This window comes from Panthera leo, chromosome B4 (genome assembly GCF_018350215.1).
Source record: "Panthera leo isolate Ple1 chromosome B4, P.leo_Ple1_pat1.1, whole genome shotgun sequence".
Classification (NCBI taxonomy): domain Eukaryota; kingdom Metazoa; phylum Chordata; class Mammalia; order Carnivora; family Felidae; genus Panthera; species Panthera leo.
Window position 1 is genome coordinate 37,676,809 of NC_056685.1, and position 18,603 is coordinate 37,695,411.

General features: G+C 50.2%; 1 protein-coding gene across 3 annotated transcripts in view; it reads left to right on the forward strand.

The window, feature by feature from the left end:
• The first annotated feature begins 4,730 nt into the window (after positions 1-4,730).
• The window catches only part of TSPAN9 (tetraspanin 9), a 202,141-nt gene continuing 188,268 nt past the window's right edge, over positions 4,731-18,603 (forward strand). The window contains exons 1-2 of one of the 3 annotated variants that reach the window (XM_042945530.1): positions 4,731-4,808; positions 9,535-9,600. Coding sequence is in view for 1 of the 3 variants with exons in the window: in XM_042945529.1 (XP_042801463.1) it covers positions 5,938-5,974; positions 9,535-9,600 (103 nt within the window). In the remaining 2 variants the exon portion in view is untranslated. Of the gene's footprint in view, positions 4,809-5,844; positions 5,975-9,534; positions 9,601-18,603 lie in introns of those variants that run through there. The other 2 variants (XM_042945529.1, XM_042945531.1) reach the window with 2 other exon arrangements.

An 18,603-nucleotide genomic window follows, 5' to 3' on the forward strand; every position in this document is an offset into this window, starting at 1 on the left:
CTTTTCATTGGTCAGCCCTTTTACATGTGGTTTTAAATTCTGAAGGGCAGAATTTAAGTGGTGATTTTAAACCACGGAATTGCCTTTGATAGGCATATAGTAATATCCTAAGATCATAAGAAAGTTGATTTAAATGTAACTGATATGGTTATTACTGTTACATTAATTGATTTCAACCCACCATGCACGTTCCTCAGTTACTACCCACATGTTCAGATAGATGGTGTACATGTGGCACACACACTCGCCCTTACCAACAGCTACCACGTGTTTCTGAGTACTCTGCATTAGATGAACAAATACCAACAGCGTTAGCTTCACCTGAAGGCCTTCTGCAGGGGCGTTCTGCTTTTCTTGGCCTCTGCACTTTCTGTCTGACTTCACAATGTTGCCTCTGCATTTTTGTCTTTACAGAGTACATGCCGACCACGGTGAATCCCAGACACAGAGTCTGTACTTTTTCAGACAGGGTCTGACCAAGACTTTCTAAATCCTAGGTGGCTCTAAACCCTCTAGAAGTGCATGCTTCCTGCAGGCACTGACCCACCTGGGATCACACACATGCACAGGTGCACACCCACTCAGAATTACTGGTGCTTATTATATATATGCAATGGTTTTGATCAGTCTCTCTTTTTTTGTGCTTGAGAACATGGGTCTAGACCACTCTCACCCTGACAATACATCTGAAGAAAGCCAGGAGTCCAAAGCCCTAACTTGGCCCAGGGGTAGGCAAACTATGGCCTGATGTCTGTTTTTGTAAATAAAGTTTTATTGGAACACAGTCATGCTCATTTTCTTTATGAATGGTTTATGGCTGCTACAGTGGCAGGGTTGAGTAGTTGTGACAGAGACGGACTAGCCTACAAAGTCTAAACCATTTACTATCTGGCCCTTTACAGGAAAAGTTTATAGACCTGTGCTTTAGTACAATTTTCTAACTATTTTAGCATCAATCAATAACCAAGTGGAGTTGCCAGATTTAGCAATTAAAAATACAGGATACTCAGATAAATAATGAATACATTTTTTTTTAGAATAAGTCTGTCCCAAATATCACTCGGCAACCCTATCACAAAGATGCAAGACTCCTGTCGTTCCCTTGGTCCTGCAACACCTATCTCACTGAGCTTCGAAAGAGAAAGAAGGTGAAGGGAAGAGGGGTCCTTGGGATGATTTGCATTCTTTAGAAGAGGGAGCATGGAAAGGAAGCAGAAAAACCATCTTTGGTCACTTCCACCTTCATCACCATGAGAATGGTGGGACTTCTGGTTTGGCCCTCTGGGTGTAGCTGGTGGGCCTCAGTGACCTGTAAACACTCTTGAAACCACATAAATAAATGTTGAAGGGAGCAGGGTAGGGGAGGACCTCTTTGATTCTTCCTGCTGGAAAGTGCATCCAGTTGATGGTTGCAAATCTTCTCACAGTCTGGTTTAATGCCCTGATTTTCATCCCCAGTAGATGCAGAAACTATCACTCTTTATTGGTAGATGTGGAGGTTGGCTCCTCACACACTCTGCTTCCTACTCTCCCTGCATGTCATCTCCATAGCAGAGGGTTGGTTGAAGTCACTTGTGAGGGAAGACACCACTGCAGTAACGTAGCATATGTAGCTGACACGGGCTGGACAGAGTAGCTGTTAAGTGCCAAGGCCTTGCAGCCAGACAACCTGGGGTTATATCCTGGCTCAGTCTTTTTTTTTTTTTTTTTTTTTTTTTTTAATGTTTATTTGTTTATTTTTTGAGAGAAAGAGAGAGGGAGAGAGAGAGCATGAGCAAAGCAGGGGGAGGGGCAGAGAGAGGGAGACCAAGAATCCCAAGCAGGCTCTGAACTGTCAGCACAGAGCCCGGCACACAGCTTGAACTCATGAACGTTGACATCATAACCTGAGCTGAAATCAAGAGTCGGACGCTTAACTGAGTCACCAAGGTACCCCCCGGCTCAGTCTTTTTTTTTTTTTTTTTTAATGTTTTTATTTATTTTTGAGAGAGAGTGAGGAGGGTAGGGGCAGAGAGAGAGGGAGACACAGAATCTGAAGCAGGCTCCAGGCTCTGAGCTGTCAGCACAGAATCCAATGTGGGGCTTGAACTAGCGAACCGCAAGATCCTGACCTGAGCTGAAGTCGGATGCTCAACCAACTGAGCCACCTAGGTGCCCCCTGGCTCAGTTTTAATGGCCGCATGACCTGGGGGAAATTCCCTAGCCTCTGAGCCTCAATTCCCTCATCTGTGAAATGGAGCCACGGTGGTAGTACCTATCTCATGGAGTTGTCGGGATCAAATGAATTACAACGTGTGAAGTGCTTGGAACTGTGGCTGACACATAAGTACTTGATAAATGTTAACAGCTTGTTCTCTGCTTCTCAGGCTGACTCGGAGAAACCTGTGTGAATGTGGTGTTCCTAAAACTCAGCCTCAGGCAGTGTGAACTTTCCCCACTAGGTGTCACAATTCATCAGGCACTGTCCTTCAGCTTGACTTGGGGTAACTTGTGCTGATCACTTTTGATTTGATTTGGTGATTTCAACGGGGGTAAATGGACATAGAAATTTTTGAAGTCTTTGGGGATTCAGAAATTCCAGCGAAACCATTGACAACCAGGGCTGGAAGGAGCTGTTTGGAGTACTGCCTTTGTTCATAGTTAACGTGACATATAGTTTTTTTGTCCAAATCAGGCTATTTTGAGAGTGAAAGGGGGACTATTAATAACTCTGTCAGGACAAGTAGAGTGAATGGCTTGTGTCCTGACCACCTGGATATAGTCACCCTATCACTAGGGGAATTATTCCTCAGCATGTCCAGAATCTCCAGGACAGAAACTCGATGACATTCCTCAGAAGTCAGCTACAGAAAACCGTGGCCCCGTGCTTTTGGAAGCTCCCGCCCTAAGTACATCTTCCTCCTCATTAGTCCAATTATTTGAATTTTGTCCTCAATGGATACGACCCGTGTGTGTCTGCCTCACAGACTACAAGTCACTGTAGTGACTTTTTTGGTGAGTAATCCCACATCCTCTATAGCTTTGCCCCACAGGATATTTTTGCAGCTGCAAACCCCTTTGGGGGCACTGAGTCCCCATCTCTGGATGTGTAGATGAAGGGTGAGCAACCACTTTCTGGGGTATTGCTTAGGGACCTCTCATGTTTCTCCAGCCCTAAGGCTCCATAATTCTATTATTTCAGATTTGTGTATCTTCCTTTAAAGGGCAGGGGGAAACTAACATTTGTTAAACATCCAGCATGCATCAGATATTGTGCTTTGGCCTCCATGGTCTTAGTAAGCCCATCAGCCCTGTGGCATTGATATTACTAAGTCATATTTCACAGGTTTGGAAATTGAGGTCTAGAGAGGTCACAACCCATAAGAGGCAGAGCTGGGATTACACTCAGAGTCTGATGGGTTCCAAAGCCCCATGGTTGCTCCCATACCAGGTTGCCTCTCTTTGTTTTTACAGTAGGACCACTCCCAGGCAGATATTGCTAGAAAGTCCCTTTCCCTCCCTGGGTCTATTTCCTCTTCTGGAAGCTGGGCAGAACTAGCAGCATTGTGCTCAAGGGTAAAGGATTGCCACAGCGACTGAAGACATTGGGGTGGGTGGGGGTTAGTGTAGGAAGACTTTATGGGGCTGTGTGTGTGAACAAGGTGTTGAAGGAAGGAAAAGGGGAGTCAGAAGGAGGTGGATTATTTGGTTAAGTGTTAATAGACAAAAGCAAGACTTTGAGTGTATAAGGGGAGGGGGCCCTGGAGATGAGAAGAAACTGCCAGTCTAATTAGGAGAGGTCAAGGGGTCCTGGTAATTACAGTCAGGTTAAAAAAAAAATCTGTCTCAAGTCATACTCAACACACCATGGTTGCACGTGGGGAGCAAAGAACCCGCCTGAGGACAGTAATACTGGAGAGGAGAGACTGCAGGCGCTCTCACTTGGGAAAAGAGTCAGGCCTTCAAGAATCCAGGCCCAGAAAGGCCTATAGGAAGCGCTGGGCCAGAGATGCCTAACTTGAATCTTCCTGCTTCAATTCAGTTCCTCCACCACACGGTGCCCTTTACCAACACTTGGAGGCCTTGCGCTCCTGGGGAGGCAAATAGCGGCTCCTCCTCCAGGGTATCTGCGGACAGGACCTACTACACACCGCGTGGTCAACATCTAGTCCGCCCGAAATACCGGAGACGGATTTCTCAGGCGTGGGGGCGGGGGCGGGAGACCGGCTGGCCTGGCTCCCGGGGGACGCTGGCGACCCAGGCCGCGACAGCCCCCGGGGCGGGGCGGGCGCGCGGCCTCCCGGGCTCCTCCCGCTCCCTCCCCGCGTCTGGTCTCGGCGGCGGCCCAGGCCCGCGGTGGCAGGGGGGTGGCGTCGTGCGGACGCCCCGGCTGAGCGGCGGGTCGGAGCCCCGAGGTGGGAGGGGAGGAAGGCTTCCGGAAGGAAGCCCAGAGGGCGGCCAGGCCTGGCCCTGGACTCCGGTGCCCAGCGCGGCCCCGGCCTCACCACGGGCTCCCTCCGGCTCGGACGCTGGGGTGCGGCCAGGGGGTGTCCGAAGCCCCGGCCTCCAGGACCCGCTCCAGCTCCCTCTTAGGGCCCCGGCCCCCCCTCCCCTCGCGCTCCGGACCCCCTCCCCTCGCGCTTCGGGCTGCTGCCCCTCGGCCCCGCCCCTCCCCGCCGTCGGCCCCGCCCCGCGGCCTCGCCATTCCCGGGCAGGCCCCGCCCCCCGCCGCGAGCCCCCGGCCCCGCCCCCCGTTTCCGCTGGCGGCCGCGGCGGCGGCGGCGGTGCGGGAGCGGGAGCGAGCCGGGACTCCACGTTCCCCAAGCGCGGTGAGTGCGGTCGGGGCGGGCGGCGGGCCCGGGGGCTCGGGAGCGCGCGGCCTTGCGGGGCTCGGGCCCGCTGTAGGCGGGCCGCGCCAGCCCCGGCCCGGATCTCCATCGAGGGGAGCGACTCCGGGGCGTCCCGGGGAGGGGTGTCGGGAGGGCGGTAGTGGGCGAGCCGAGGGAGGGATGGGGTAGGCGCCCTGTGAGGACGCGGGAAGCGGCCGGGGAAGGGGGTGTGTGTGCGCGGAGTCCCGTAACAGAGCGAAGAGGGGTCTGCAGGCGGAGAGGCTCGGACGAAGACCCTTTGGGAACGGGACTGCGGGAGAGCGGACAGCGGAATGCCAAGTGAAGGGATGGGAGGGCTGTAGGCTGCAGCAGAAAGAGAGAGCCTCAGAGCTGTCAAGGCTTTCTGACTGTGTGGCTCCGTGGACTGGCTTGGGGTAGTCTATAGCGCGCCCTCAGGGAGGGCGGGAGCTCGGGCGGGGCTGGGATATTGCCTGCCTCCCCCCTTCGCCGGACACCCCTGACCACTCCTTGGGCCACCGCTGGCAGATCGGCACTCACAGTGACAGGGCTTTGGCACATCCCGAGTTCCAAGATGTAGTCCATCTGTGTATCCAAGTTTGGGACTTTAAAAAACTTTCTTGTGGTTGGGGAAAAAAAAAAAAAAAGTCCCAACAAGAAACTGGCTTGTTATGTGAACAGTATTTGTACTTGTGTATCTCGGAACTGGATCCAGTCTTGGATGTTCTCTTTTTGAAAAAGATATTGGCCTCTTCCCTAACCCCTCCCCAAATGCGTGTACTGTCTGGGCCAATTTGAAGTATTGGAGTAATATGGGATCCCTCCCCCCCCCCCCCCCCGCTCCCCGGGTTGTGTCGACCTTTCCTCCCCATCCCAAAAATGGGGATTAGAAGGCAGCAGCTCACCTCCCTTTGGTCCAGAGAAGCACACTCATGTGAGGGTGTCTTTCTGACCTGCAGCTGCCCCCTTCTCTGAAGTGACTCAGGTATTTCCTCCTCCAGGAAGCTTTCCTGGACTAGTGGAGAAAACTGAGGACTCATGCTCTGATCCCTGTATACCCACCAGCTTCCCTCTCTCTACTAAAAATAGCCGCAGAGAATGTTTTGTATGTATGTTCTGCTATAAAGATGTGCAGTCAGCTTGTCATCGTAAGTAATGGGGAGGGGAGGTGAGGTATTATGGATAATTTCAAACAATGGACTGGACAAATCATTTATATTTAGCTAAGGAATGCAGCCAGGGAGGCAGACATTCACAGGGGCTTCCTATCTTCCACCTGGTCCTGGCATGGCTGATGCAGCTGGGCTCTGGGTTGGGGGTGAGGGAGGGAACAGGATGGGGGTGGAGAAAACTTTGAAGAGTAATTCAGTTCTGCACTCACTCATTGAAGACCTGCTATGTGCAAGGCTCTGAACAGCTGAGAGTGGACCAGAATGGAATGGGATTGTTTTTTGTTTGATCTGACTAAATCAGATTTTAGTCTTTAAATCTATGAACAGATATTTAGTATTAATCACAATAACCAGTGTTTATAAGGTAATTCGTAGTTGGTCAAGTGCTTTCACTGCATTATTAGCTGTATATAATTTTATTTGACTCACACCTAATCTTGTTAAGTATATGTTCTTTTTAATTGTCTTCTTATAGATTAGGAAAATGAAGCTCAGGAGAATAAATGACTTCTCTGAGGTTACAGAACTCATTAGGTGGAAGGAAGCAGAACTTGAACCTGTGGCTTCTGACCACCCCCCTGCCATGTGTTTTGCATTATGCTTTGCTGTCTCTGTCATTCTTCCCTATTAAGTCTGTGGAAGCTGGGCTCTGATCTTAGCTCTAACACCATCTGTTTGTGCAGCCCTGGACATGTTACCTCCCCTTTTCAGCTCTGTGTTTTGGAGGGTCACTGGATTAAAATGTTTCTAGAGTCTTTTCCTGAGTTAGATGATTAACAAAATAAGATGCCAGGGATAGCCGATCAGTCAAATAATAAGTGTGCTTTATTTAAAAAAGTTTTTTATTGTGGTAAAAAAAAATAACAGAATGTATCATCTTCATCATATTTAAGCGTAGAGTTCATTTGGGTTAAGTATACTCACGTTGTTGTGCAACAGATCTCTAGAACTTTTTCACCTTGCAAAACTGAAACTGTACACCCATTAAACAATAACTCTCCATTTCTCCCCCCCCCCCCCCCCCCCCCCCCAAACCACCGTTCTTTGTGTGCTTTATTCTGCTCCTGCTATGTGCTTAATAAATGTTGGCTTTAAGCAATTATTGAGGAGGGTTGTGAAGAAGCAGCCGGGCTTCAAAGGGAAGTCCTGGGGCCTGTGGTAGCTGGTTGGAGTGCTGGCCCCATCCCTGTGTCTAACTCCAGTACCACTGTATTGGTGAGTAAGTGAGTGAGTGGGTGAGGCCTTGGGCAAGTGCCTTCACCTCTTGTAGCTTTAGCTTCCTGCTTGCAAAACCAGGATAACAATATGAAGCTCTCAGGGCTGTTGGAAGGAGCAATGAGATAATGTATGTGAAGCTCGTAGCTAAGGGCCTCACACACAGCAGGTGTGCAGTAAATGGTGGTTGTTATTTATAACCTAGCTAAGGAGACTAGACTAATATGCTCAGAACAAGAGAAACAAGACTTCTTCTACCATTAAGGCCTAGGCCTGGTGTGATTGTCATCCTCACTGACTAAGAGGGAATGAGTCAAATCCAGGTACCTTAGTCTGGCACTCAGCATCCTTCCTATCCATCTCCAAGCCTGCCTGGCTAGCCTTATCTCCCACCCTTCTCACCCAGGGACCCAAACTGATCTCCCAAGCATGCTGATTTTCCAGCCAAACTGATCTCCCAAGCATGCTTTGCTCATTCCTCCTTTGTCCGTGAGTTCACACTGTTCCACCTTTCTGGATTGCTCTTCCCTGCTCCCACCTCCCCCTCTTTCAAGACCCTACTCATGCCTGAGTTCCTTCTTGGAGGCTTCTCTGTCCACCCATCCATCAAAGCACCTCTTTTTCCTTGGAACTCCTGTGGCATTTTCTGTTTTCATCTCTCCTGACTTTTATACACTGCCTGGGGGTGATTCTTTAGTGAAATCCACCAACACTTGGTGTGTGTGTCATAGTACAAAAGTCTGTGTTAAGTTCTGATGATACGAAAATGAAAAAGATAAAGGTCCTTGTTTTCATGGCGTGTATAATGCAGTAAAAGGTCAAGAAAGGGGTTCAAAAAGTGACAATTCAAGGTACAAGGTGAGTGGCCCATGGCATTATGTGAGTTCAAACAAGGAGAATAACCACCTCAATTCTGGAGAAGCACCTCATGCAGCGGGTGGCATTTGATGTGAACTTTGAAGAGTGGCTTGCAGTTGAGCAGAAGGGAGGAAGGATCAGCCTGTAGAGAGGCGCTGAGAGTGTGGGCTGGTGAGTAGGTTGCATGAAGAGAAATAGAAGGCTGGACCAGGTAGATACTGGGCCTATTGTGGGTGGCCGCAAATGCACAGCCAAAGAATCTCATCCATTCGTCCGACCGTTCCGTCATAAGAAGCTGAGTGCCACCATTGCAGGCACTGGGCTGCTGCTGGAGAGACAGGAACTTGGCAGGTTTTCGAGCAGGGGCCGCAGAAGCAGGGCGAGGTCTAAGGAGGGTGAGTCTGGGGCCCAGGAAGGAGGAAAATCATGGTGGGGAGAGCACTGGGCAGCTGTGAGGAATGGCAAGGTGGAGCTAGACCTGGGACATTTTGGAAGCAGGGTTAGAGCATTTGTGAATTAATTGAATGGGGGTGGCGAGGAGAGGAGGAAGGGGCACTGAAGGTGATTCTAAGCTGGGTGACTGGGAATGTGCAAGGCCATTTACTGTTTCCATTGTGTACCATCATGTCTCCAAGTAGATGATAAGCCCCTTCAGGGGGTGGATTCTGACTCCCTCTGTGTTCTTCCTGGCCCACTACTCACTGCTGAGCATCACAGAGTGGGCACAGTGTGTACCTCTGATGTCCTCAAGAAATGAATCTTGTATCTTCTAGAATGCCAGATTTGCATCTGCAGCAGTCTTTGTACATGGGCCTGGCTTTCTCCAGTGTCATGTTTCTGCAGAGAGCCAAGTGTTTCCTGTATATATTTTCATACCCCGAGTTAACTACCCTTTCAACTCCTGCTGCGGATTTCTCTCTCACTTGATGGGCATTTTCCACCACGTTTTTATTGCTCCACAAGAGAAAGTTTGGATGTGGTAGAGATGAAAACAACAACATGTCCTGTTCCTTTACATCAACCCCATAGGGGATGTGTGTTACACTCAGGTCTCAGTAAAGTTCAACAGTTTTACATATCTTGAAAGTTCGGGTCATTTTGTGAGTGGTCAAAATGACAAACGTTAAGCCCTTGATGCCAAGGTCTACTTCACAGATGGCAAATATGTATAGCATGGATTCTGTTCCTTCTGCCCACAGCAGACATTACTAATAGATCACAGCTGTCGTAACCACCAGGCCAGGGCTTGGGTTCTGCGTATGATGCTTTAGGCACCCACTACTAGCTGAGTGAACTTGGTGTAGCAGCTGGAACCAGTTTACCATTTCTGGTTTTCTCCGTCTGTTGATTGACAAGGTTCTAGATGGGACGCCTCCTCTCCAAAGAGTGGCCACTGCTGGACGGAATTCACCCTAGAGTGGCTTCACAGCAAAGCAATTACTTAATTTTTTATTTTTCTGCAGGAATATCCTGGGATCTTCTCCCCTCAGTCAGCAGCCAAGGTGCTTGTAGGAAATTCAAAGAAACAGGTCAGTCTGGGTCCATCGTGTGATGGGGTCTCTGAAAATCTTTGTGTTATAAACTATCTAAAGTCATTCTTGGGGAGGGAGGATAGAATGAATGGTATGCTGATGTTTGCTAGATGTCTCTCTGTCGTGGCTTTTGACTTTGCATTTTGATAAGCCCCTAAAATTGGGCTTTGGGGGTAAGGAGACAGTTACTCCCTCCCCACTATTTCTGATTGATGGCTGGGGTAGTCCTTAATTTCTTTCCTGGCCACCTTGATTACAGGGAGGAAATCCAGGGACGCAGGAGAGGCCTGTACCTTCCTGCTTCCTGTCTCCTCCCAGCAGGCTTGGGAGCCAGGGTAGAGGACCTCCCACTAGCTGGCCAGAAAAGAATCTGAGGGAATCTGGCCAATCCTACCTGTCTCTGTTCTCTATAGTTCTCTATCCTGGCCGCCGCAGCAATGTCCCTGGCCCTCCGGGTGGGCACCCTCTGCCAGGACCCTCTCCAGGATCCTAATCTCTGCTCCCACAGCTTCCTGGGGTCTTGCTGATAGCTTCTTTGTCAAAGCACTTGTGCATCAAGGTCCCTGCCCTACTGGAGCCAGGCAGAAGCCACTTAGGCAGTAAGGCAGCCCTTGTGGATGGTGCTGATTCAGGTTCCCTGGGGGTACTGCTTAAAGACCTGGGTCTTTTTATGTTTTAATTTATGTGTGTTTTATCCTGTGGCTTTCTCCTCCTGGGTGATTGGTAAATCTCTCACGTTCCAAGAACTCAGCAGTATGGGGGTAGGGATGGGGGTGGTGGTTGGAAGGATGGTGCTGGCTGGTAACTTATCTTGCCCAAAGATTCCTTTCTCTGTGAGTTGCAGCAGAGACTATTTGGTGTCCCAGGAGTGGCCACGGACCTCTTATTGTCCTGCCATACTTTGCACGTCATACTTAGGATGCCAGCGTTCACATTTATCATCATCACCAGTAGCCATGGTTTCAGACTGTGTCCACGACGAATTTAACTGAAGTCATATTAAATCTTCATTTAAATCTCCTTGAATTTTCACAAGAATCCTACAAGGTAGCTGTCATTTGCCCCCATGTTACAGTGGCCATAGGTGAGGCTGAGGGCTGGCCGGAGCCTGGCCTAAGACCACATCTGTAGTGGGAGGTGAGGCGGGGATTCAGACCCTGGCCCGCAGCGCCTGCTTTTCCTACCACAGGCCAGGAGCCCCTTCTTGTGGCTCCCGAGAATCACCTCCAGGTCCCTCCTTCGGCTCCCGTGGCAGGAATGTGGGAGCTCCCATTTTAAGTCTTCCCCCCTCCTCCCTGGGGCTCGGGTGGGGTGTCTGCTTTCATTGTTGCGCTGTGGGGTTTGGAGCACCGCCTGTGGATGGACTGTGCAGTGCAGCCAGGCACAGTGGCCTGAGCCCAAGGAAACCAATCTGGCAGACAGCAAGCAGCAGGGAGGGAAAGACTTGAGGACTAGGTCACCCCTTGCCACTCAGCGCCTCCTGGCCCCACACAGTATGGCCTGCCCCATCATGGAGATCCTGTGCAGCCTGCTCCTGGGGGGTCCTGCAAGGGCAGAACATGGTGGCAAGCTTCCCAGGAGGCCTGCACAGCCTTGGGGAGACAGACGGCCCCTGACACCAGTCATTTCTAGCCAGAAGACCGTCCTTCTGTACATTTGGGAGGGAGACCTGAGGGAAGGACCTCCAGACAGGAAGTTTATCCTTTCCTATGGTTTTGGCCTCACAGGGCTTTGGTTGTGTCGTTTCTTGTCATGCTGTTGAGCCTCTGGAATGATGGTCAGCTCCTGGATGGAGGCTCTCACCCGGCTCCTGCCTCTGCCTCTAATGGGCTTTGTGACCTTTGGCAAATTAGTTGCTTTCATCAGGCTGGTTTCTTCACCTGAAAAATGGGAGTCTGGACCGCCCTTTGCTAAGGTTCCTTGAGCTTTGATAAAGGTGGTTTCTGAGTGGGACGAGGGGGTTTTGGCTTCCAGTCCTGGGGCTTCCCGAATACCTCCTCCTCTTACAAGGGCCCTCTCTGCCTCTGGCCTAGAGGTACATGGAGGAGGAAAGAGTGAAGTTAATGATTAAAACAGAGGCCCTGGTTTCTGATGGAAGTGGGATGGGGCGGAGGTTGTTTACAGAGATGGTTGCCTGTCCGGTTAGTGGCAGGGTCTTGAGGCCTGACTTCCGTCCTGTGCCGGTGGCCCTGCTGCTGCTTTCATTTTAACTGCCTCCTGCCCCTGCCCGATGCATTTAGGAGCTAGAAGGTTCCATGGCTGCACTCCAGCCTGGTGAGTTGACAATTTCAACTTCAGTTATAGCCATAGCATAATGAAGCGAGAATATCTGCCTGGGTGTAGTCCAACTTCCAAACCCTTTCCCTCGTACTGAACCAAAAACTCAGCCTGAACTGGGTTGAGGTCCTTGTGAATATGACAGAGCCAGAAGGAGCACCTCTGCTGGCTTTGAGTGTCACAGCCTGTGTGCTTTAGTCTATACTCAGGAGTGAAATATAGATTATTTTTTGAGTATCTATTGTTTAATACTGTCTGTGCTTTTGGGTTTATCACACCTCTTCTCTGCTTAGTCTTCCTTCCCACTCCTCAGACAGTGGTAGGAAATTAACTGTATTTTGAATACTCACTTTTTGAGAGTCTTGTGACCATATCTATGCTCAATGGTCAGTGTTTGTTCAAATATCTGACCTTGTGATAGGAAAGGATGTGAGTGGAGAACTGTCCAGGGGGTCTGGAGAGTCAGACAGCTCAGCAGAACCCCTGGAATCCTCTCGCGTACTGGGAGGGCTTGACTGTCTCTGCAGGAGGGCTGAGGGTCCTGTTCTGGCACGGGAGCTTGGTGCGTTCTTAGCCTTGGCCTTAGCAGCGTAGGCCACTGCTAACCCTTATAGCATCTTCATGCAGATTCAAAAAACTGCTGTTTCTCAGGTTAAAAAGAAACATTAAAGCAAATACATGATTGTAAAACCTGAACAATGCCTGTCTCTGCCTGGGAATTCTCCTGGAGTCCTGGCTGTGTATATCCACCCGTGCCCACGGCCTCCTACCAGCATGCGGGGCGCATGTGGCTGGCGGCACACGCATGCGTGCTCCTCCCCCTCCCAGTGAGGGAAATGTGCCAGGCTCTGAGTCAGGGAGAGGGCTTGGGGGTGGGAACGGGTCTCTGAGACCAGTGGACAGGTGAGGGAAGTGATCTCAGGGGGGGTGCTCAGAGCAAGGCTGGGACAGGGTGTGGCCATGCACATGTGTCTGTGTGCATGTGGGTTAGTATGCATGTGTTTGACCTAGTGTGTGTGTGGCTGGGTGTGCCCATGTGGGCTTGTGTGGGAAGGAGTTCTCTTGTGTTGTTCTGGGACTCAGGTGAGAGGCCCACCTGAGCCCTTTCAATACGTCACTGTCTACCTGTGGTGGGAACACCCCCTCCTTAGAGGGCGGTGTAAGACTTGAACACAGTACCTGCCAGCCCTGCCTAAGCCCTCTTACCTGGCCACCTGCCACAGTGTGGAAACGGAGGCTTAGGGGGCTGATATTCTCCGACAAGCCCTGGGGGTGGCGGTGCCAGGGACAGTGGGAGCAGAGCCTGCCTGAGCAAGTCTCTAGCCCCCAATAGGGCCAAGCCCTATGGAAGGGCTCAGAGGGGCAGGGTGACTGGCTGGGTTTGAATGGGACTGTATGAACATGTAGAATGACATGTTGTGTTTTAGAGAAAGTGAGGTAGAGGTCTGGGCTTGCAATTTTCCACTTAATCCTGAGAGATTCTAAACAGCTTTGTTTAAAAACTGGACGTGCAGATTGCAGGGACCTGAGGGAGGAAGAGCCGTTGGGCCCCCCAGGAAGGCAATTAGGTTTGAAGCCAGAGTTTGGATCCAAATACAGCTTGTGGGACCTGGAGGGTGGGGAGGGAGAGCCCCTAGAGCAGCCCAGGAGGCATGAGTCACTGTGAATTAGCAGCCGTTGCAAATTGGCTCCCACTTGCCTGTGGAGACGAGGTGCATGGGGAGGAAGCCCTAGTCCAGGGTCATTACCCACCATCCAGCCGGTGGGCACAGAGAGGGAAGGGAGTTGGAATTGCCTGTCTGTGCTCTTTCCCTCTCCCACTATTAGCCAGAGAAGCTGGAGATGATGGTGGTCAGTCAGCCTGTGTCTACGAAGGTGCCCCTTGAGGGACAGTCAATTCCTGCAGTGCAGGGAGATCATAATATAGTACACCATCCAATCCAGGGCAGGGCTGGGTGGAACTTTCTCTGAGGACCCCTAGAGGGTCCTAGGGGAGATGGGGCTGGGCCTTGTGGGAGGGGTGGGATTGTGAGAGGCACAATCTTTGTGTGGTCGAGGGTTCTTTGAGTGGTCGCGGTGGTGGGTGGCAGGCTTGGAGGTGGGGGTCGAGATGGGTGTGACCTGGAGATGAACACGGGGGAGGGGGAGGAGGGCTCCGGCCTGGGGGCACCTTGAATGTCATCCAGAGGAGAGTCAGATTGTAGGAGGCTGGCAGTGGGGAGCAGGTGCTGGTCCCTGAATGGGGGAATGACAGGATGAAAGGGATGTTTTAGGAAAAATCAGCTTGTAGCAGAATTCAAGGTGAATTTTTTAAATATACCTTTCTTTGTTGTTGTCACAAAAAACCCCACAGATTCATTATAATATTCGAACATTACATGCATTATATAAAAGGAAAATCTCCTATAATCCTGCCCTTCAGAGATAATCACTGTTAATACTTTGGTTTTTATTCTTTCCAGGTATTTTTAGGATAGACCGGCATCCAGCTGTCTACCTACTAACTTAACAATTTCCATAAGTAGAATTGTATTATACTGACTGGCAACTTCTCCAGCCATCTTTCCACATCAGTGCATAGAGAATGACCTCATTCTTGTGAATAGCTGCACAGACTTGCTGGATGAGTTTTGTATTGATTGTTTATTGCTGTATAACAAACCACCCCAAAATTTAGCAGAACCATTTTTATTTTCTCACAGTTCTGTGGGTTAGCCATTGAGGCCCAGCCCAGTTGGTCTCATTACCTAAGCTTATTAATGTGGTGACTGTCACCTGGTGGCCCTGCAGGGCCTGGACAGTCTGAGAGCCTCTCTCAGGTGTCTGGTGATTGGTGTTGCCTCTCATCTGGACCCCTCTTCCCCCATGTGATTTCTCATTCTCAAGGAAACTGTCCTTTAAGGTGAAATGGGATCTCTGGGACCTCTTGGGATCTAGGCTCTGACATCTCACAGGGTAACATCCATCTGCTGCTTCATCAAAGCAAGTCAGAGGACCCAGCTGGAACTCCAGGGTTGGGGGAAAACTCCACCTCTTGAAGGCGGCCTCCTTCATGTGCCCAGAAGGAGGAGAATTAGAATATTTGGGAATAGACCCCACCAATCTTTCTTTCTTTCTGTCTTGTCTTTTCTTTTTTTCTCTTTTCCTTTTCTTTCTTTCTTTCTTTCTTTCTTTCTTTCTTTCTTTCTTTCTTTCTTTCTTTCTTTCTTTCTTTCTTTCTTTCTTTCGAGATAGTGAGCATGGGTGTGCACAGGGGAGAGGCAGGGGAGAGAGAGAGAGAGAGAGAGAGTGAGAGAGAGAGAGAATCTTAAGCAGGCTCCATGCCCAGCATGGAGCCTGATGTGGGGCCCGATCCCACAATAATGAGATCATGATGTGAGCCGAAATCAAGAGTCGGATGCTTAACTGACCAAGGTGCCCCTAGACCCACTGATCTTTGGAAGATAGCAAAGGCTTCTTCCCCTCCCAGCCCCCTCTTTACCATATGGGTCAACATGGGAAATTGGCATGGACAGGACACTTAATCTTGTTGGGCAAGAAGTGCTGTTTGAGGTGGATTCTCTGTGTTTGCATGTGTGTGGGGCTCGTGCTGAGTGTAATCCAGAATTTGGGCTTTGGAGCAGACTGCTTCTCCTGCTAGGGCGACTGGAGCTGTAGAAGTAGAGCTAGACACTCTAGAAGCTGCCAAGAGCTTGGCTGCTTAGTACCCCTTGCTAATTTTCATGACGTCTCTGAAGAATGTGAGTCCGTGAGTGACAGGTCTTTAAGAAAGCCAGCTGGTCACTCCAGATCCAAGCCTCTGCTGGGAATTCTTTTATTCATTCACCCAGCAAATACTGCACCTACTAAGCCCTAGACTTTCTCTCCATCCTCTTCTAACTGCGGATGTGAAATAAAAAGACCCGGGCCTGTGTGATTCACAGATTTCACTTTTCCTTCTCAGGCAGCACAATGGACTTAACATTTCGACTTCCCACAATGTATTTGTTTTTAAAGTTTTCTTTTCACCTGCCTTGGTAGCTCTTCTCTCCTGTGAAATGTCACAAATGGCAGAGAGGCAGAAAGAAACAGGGGAAGAGCCAGCTCCGGGTCATTTATGAATCCCCAGTGCCAGTTTAGAGGATGCAGCAGTGGGGCTGCTGGTGAAGTCCTCCCCAGCACTGATCGTTCATCAGACTTACCTCTCCTTGGAGATCTCGGGCTGGACTTGATGAAATACACTTTCTCAGCACAACAATGTTCTTTGGCTTGTCATCTGCCTCGTGGTTGGTGCATTCATCAAATAAGAACAAAGGCTGAGCGGGTTCCACATTTGAAAATGCCTCGGTGTTTTATTTTCTCCCTGCTCCCTCTCAGCATTTCTTGGAAAAGAGATGTTTCGTGGCTGTAGGCTTCTCTTTTTGTGAAAGTGCAGTCCATGCTGCACAGCTCAGCCTCTCGGTCGTTCTCCCCCCCTCCTTCTCGACTGTGCTATGGGGGAGCTGACCCAGCTCTGAGAGAGGACTTGGCGAGGACTGTGGGGAAGGGCGAGTAGCTGCCCTATGCTTGGAGCCACCCTGCTACATCTGGGTGACTTGGGGGCCAGCATTGTGCTACTGCTGCAGGGTTAATGGTATCTGATCAGCTCATGGGGCTTACTGCGGACCAATGTGTAGGGTTGAGGAAAACGTGAAGCCTTGTCTGCAAACCTTGAGAAAGCTGGCATCACAGCAAGACAGACCTCATCAACTCCTTTTGGCCAAGGAATTGGAAAAACTGGATGGAGGACCTCGGCCTGCTTCAACTGAGAGTTCACTGCTTGCTAGGTAAATTCCCCATCAGTAGAGACCTAAGAGGCCTGTCTTGGATTCCTAACTTCTCTGCCCATGCCTACACCCCCCTTTCCGGTTCTCTACAGCTGTGAGAATGGATTCACATGTCAGCATGCTCAATAGTCATACTATCAATTCATCAACAAGCGATTATTGAATACTTTGATTCTTTTAAGATCTGAGGCATCTTTTGGTCCTGGTGCTCCAGGTGATGAGGGAGCTTCTGTTCAAGATGGTGGTGTAGGAAGATCCTGAAGTCACCCCTTCCCATAGACACAGATCTACAGCTACCTAGGGGAAAATTCCCTCCGAAAAAGACCTGAAAACTACTGCAGTAAGCTCCTTCACAATGGATAAAGAGGCCACGTCGAGATGGTAGGTTAGGCAGAGACATAGTCTTGCCAAAGACTCCACCCCTGGCACGGTGGCCCACATTTGGGAGGGATCTCACAAACATGGAGCTTGTTCCTGTGCAGCAAGGAGTTTGTGCCCCACATTAGGCACCCCAGCCTTTGGGACCTGCATTAGAGACACGAGCCCCCAAAACATCTGGTTTTGAAGACCAATGGGGCATGTGTCTGAAAAAGCCACAGGGCTGTAGGGAACCCAGACTCCACTCTTAAAGGGCTCGTGTGCAGACTCGCTTGTCCTCGGACCTAGTGTAGAAGCAGCAGTTTGAAAAGTGCCTAGACCATAAGTGAAAGAGATCTGTTTGCTGTTCTTTTATTTATTTGTTTGTTTAGTTTAGTTTTTGACAAAGAGAAAGAGAGAATATGAGTGGAGGAGGGGTGGGGAGGGTGGAGAGAATTCCAAGCAGGCTCTGTGCTGACAGGCTCTGTGCTGATGCAGGGCTCGAGCTCACGAACTGTGAGATCATGACCTGAGCTGACATCAGGTACCAGACGCTTAACCAACTGAACCACCCAGGTGCCTCCGTTTGCTATTCTTTTTTTTTTTTTTTTTTAATTTTTTTAACATTTTTATTTATTTTTGAGACAGGGAGAGACAGAGCATGAACGGGGGGAGGGTCAGAGAGAGGGAGACACAGAATCCGAAACAGGCTCCAGGCTCTGAGCTGTCAGCACAGAGCCCGACGCGGGGCTCGAACTCACGGACCGTGAGATCATGACCTGAGCCGAGGTCGGCAGCTTAACCAACTCAGCCACCCAGGCGCCCCCTCCGTTTGCTATTCTTAAGGCGTCTGCCAGAAGGACAAGAGGCTGTTGGGACTGTCTCCAGGGACAGAGATGCTGGTGGGTGCCATTTTTGGTGTTCTCCTTCTGCCCAGTTAGTGGTGGTGCTGGCAGATGACATTTTGTCACTCTCCTTCTACCCTGCTAGCACTGGTGGGTGCCCCCGTGCGCTACTCCCTGAGACTGTGCCTTAGCCAGCAGGACAAAAGCCCCGCCACTACCTGCTGTCTGACTACAGCTCCAACAAAGCTGGCCTATGGATGTAGCCCACATAGGGATGCCTGAGCACCTGGCTCCAGTGACCAAGAGCGATTGTGTTTCTGGGTCAAATGGGTCTGAAACAATTGGAGAGACAGTTCTTGGCAGACTGCCATCCCCAGAGCACTGCACAGACAGCAGACTGAAACACACTCCCAGTTATCTGATGTAAAAGGCCTATTTACTTGCCCTGGAGCTTTAGCCTGAGGGGCAGGCTTCACATTTACAACACATCTAGAGGCTACAGAGGTGCTATCAGGGAACATAGGATACCATCTTTGAGCTGATCCTCAGCCTTGCTATACCTCTCAGAAAGTTTGCTAGTCCCTCCCAGAAAGGAGCCTCACGTTTTACAACTGTCACTGAGGGGACTCCTCTAGACTGCTTGTTTTGCAGGCCAGCAGGGTCTGTGATTATGTTCCCATAGGACTGCATATATTTGCATGCTTTAAAACCTGCTA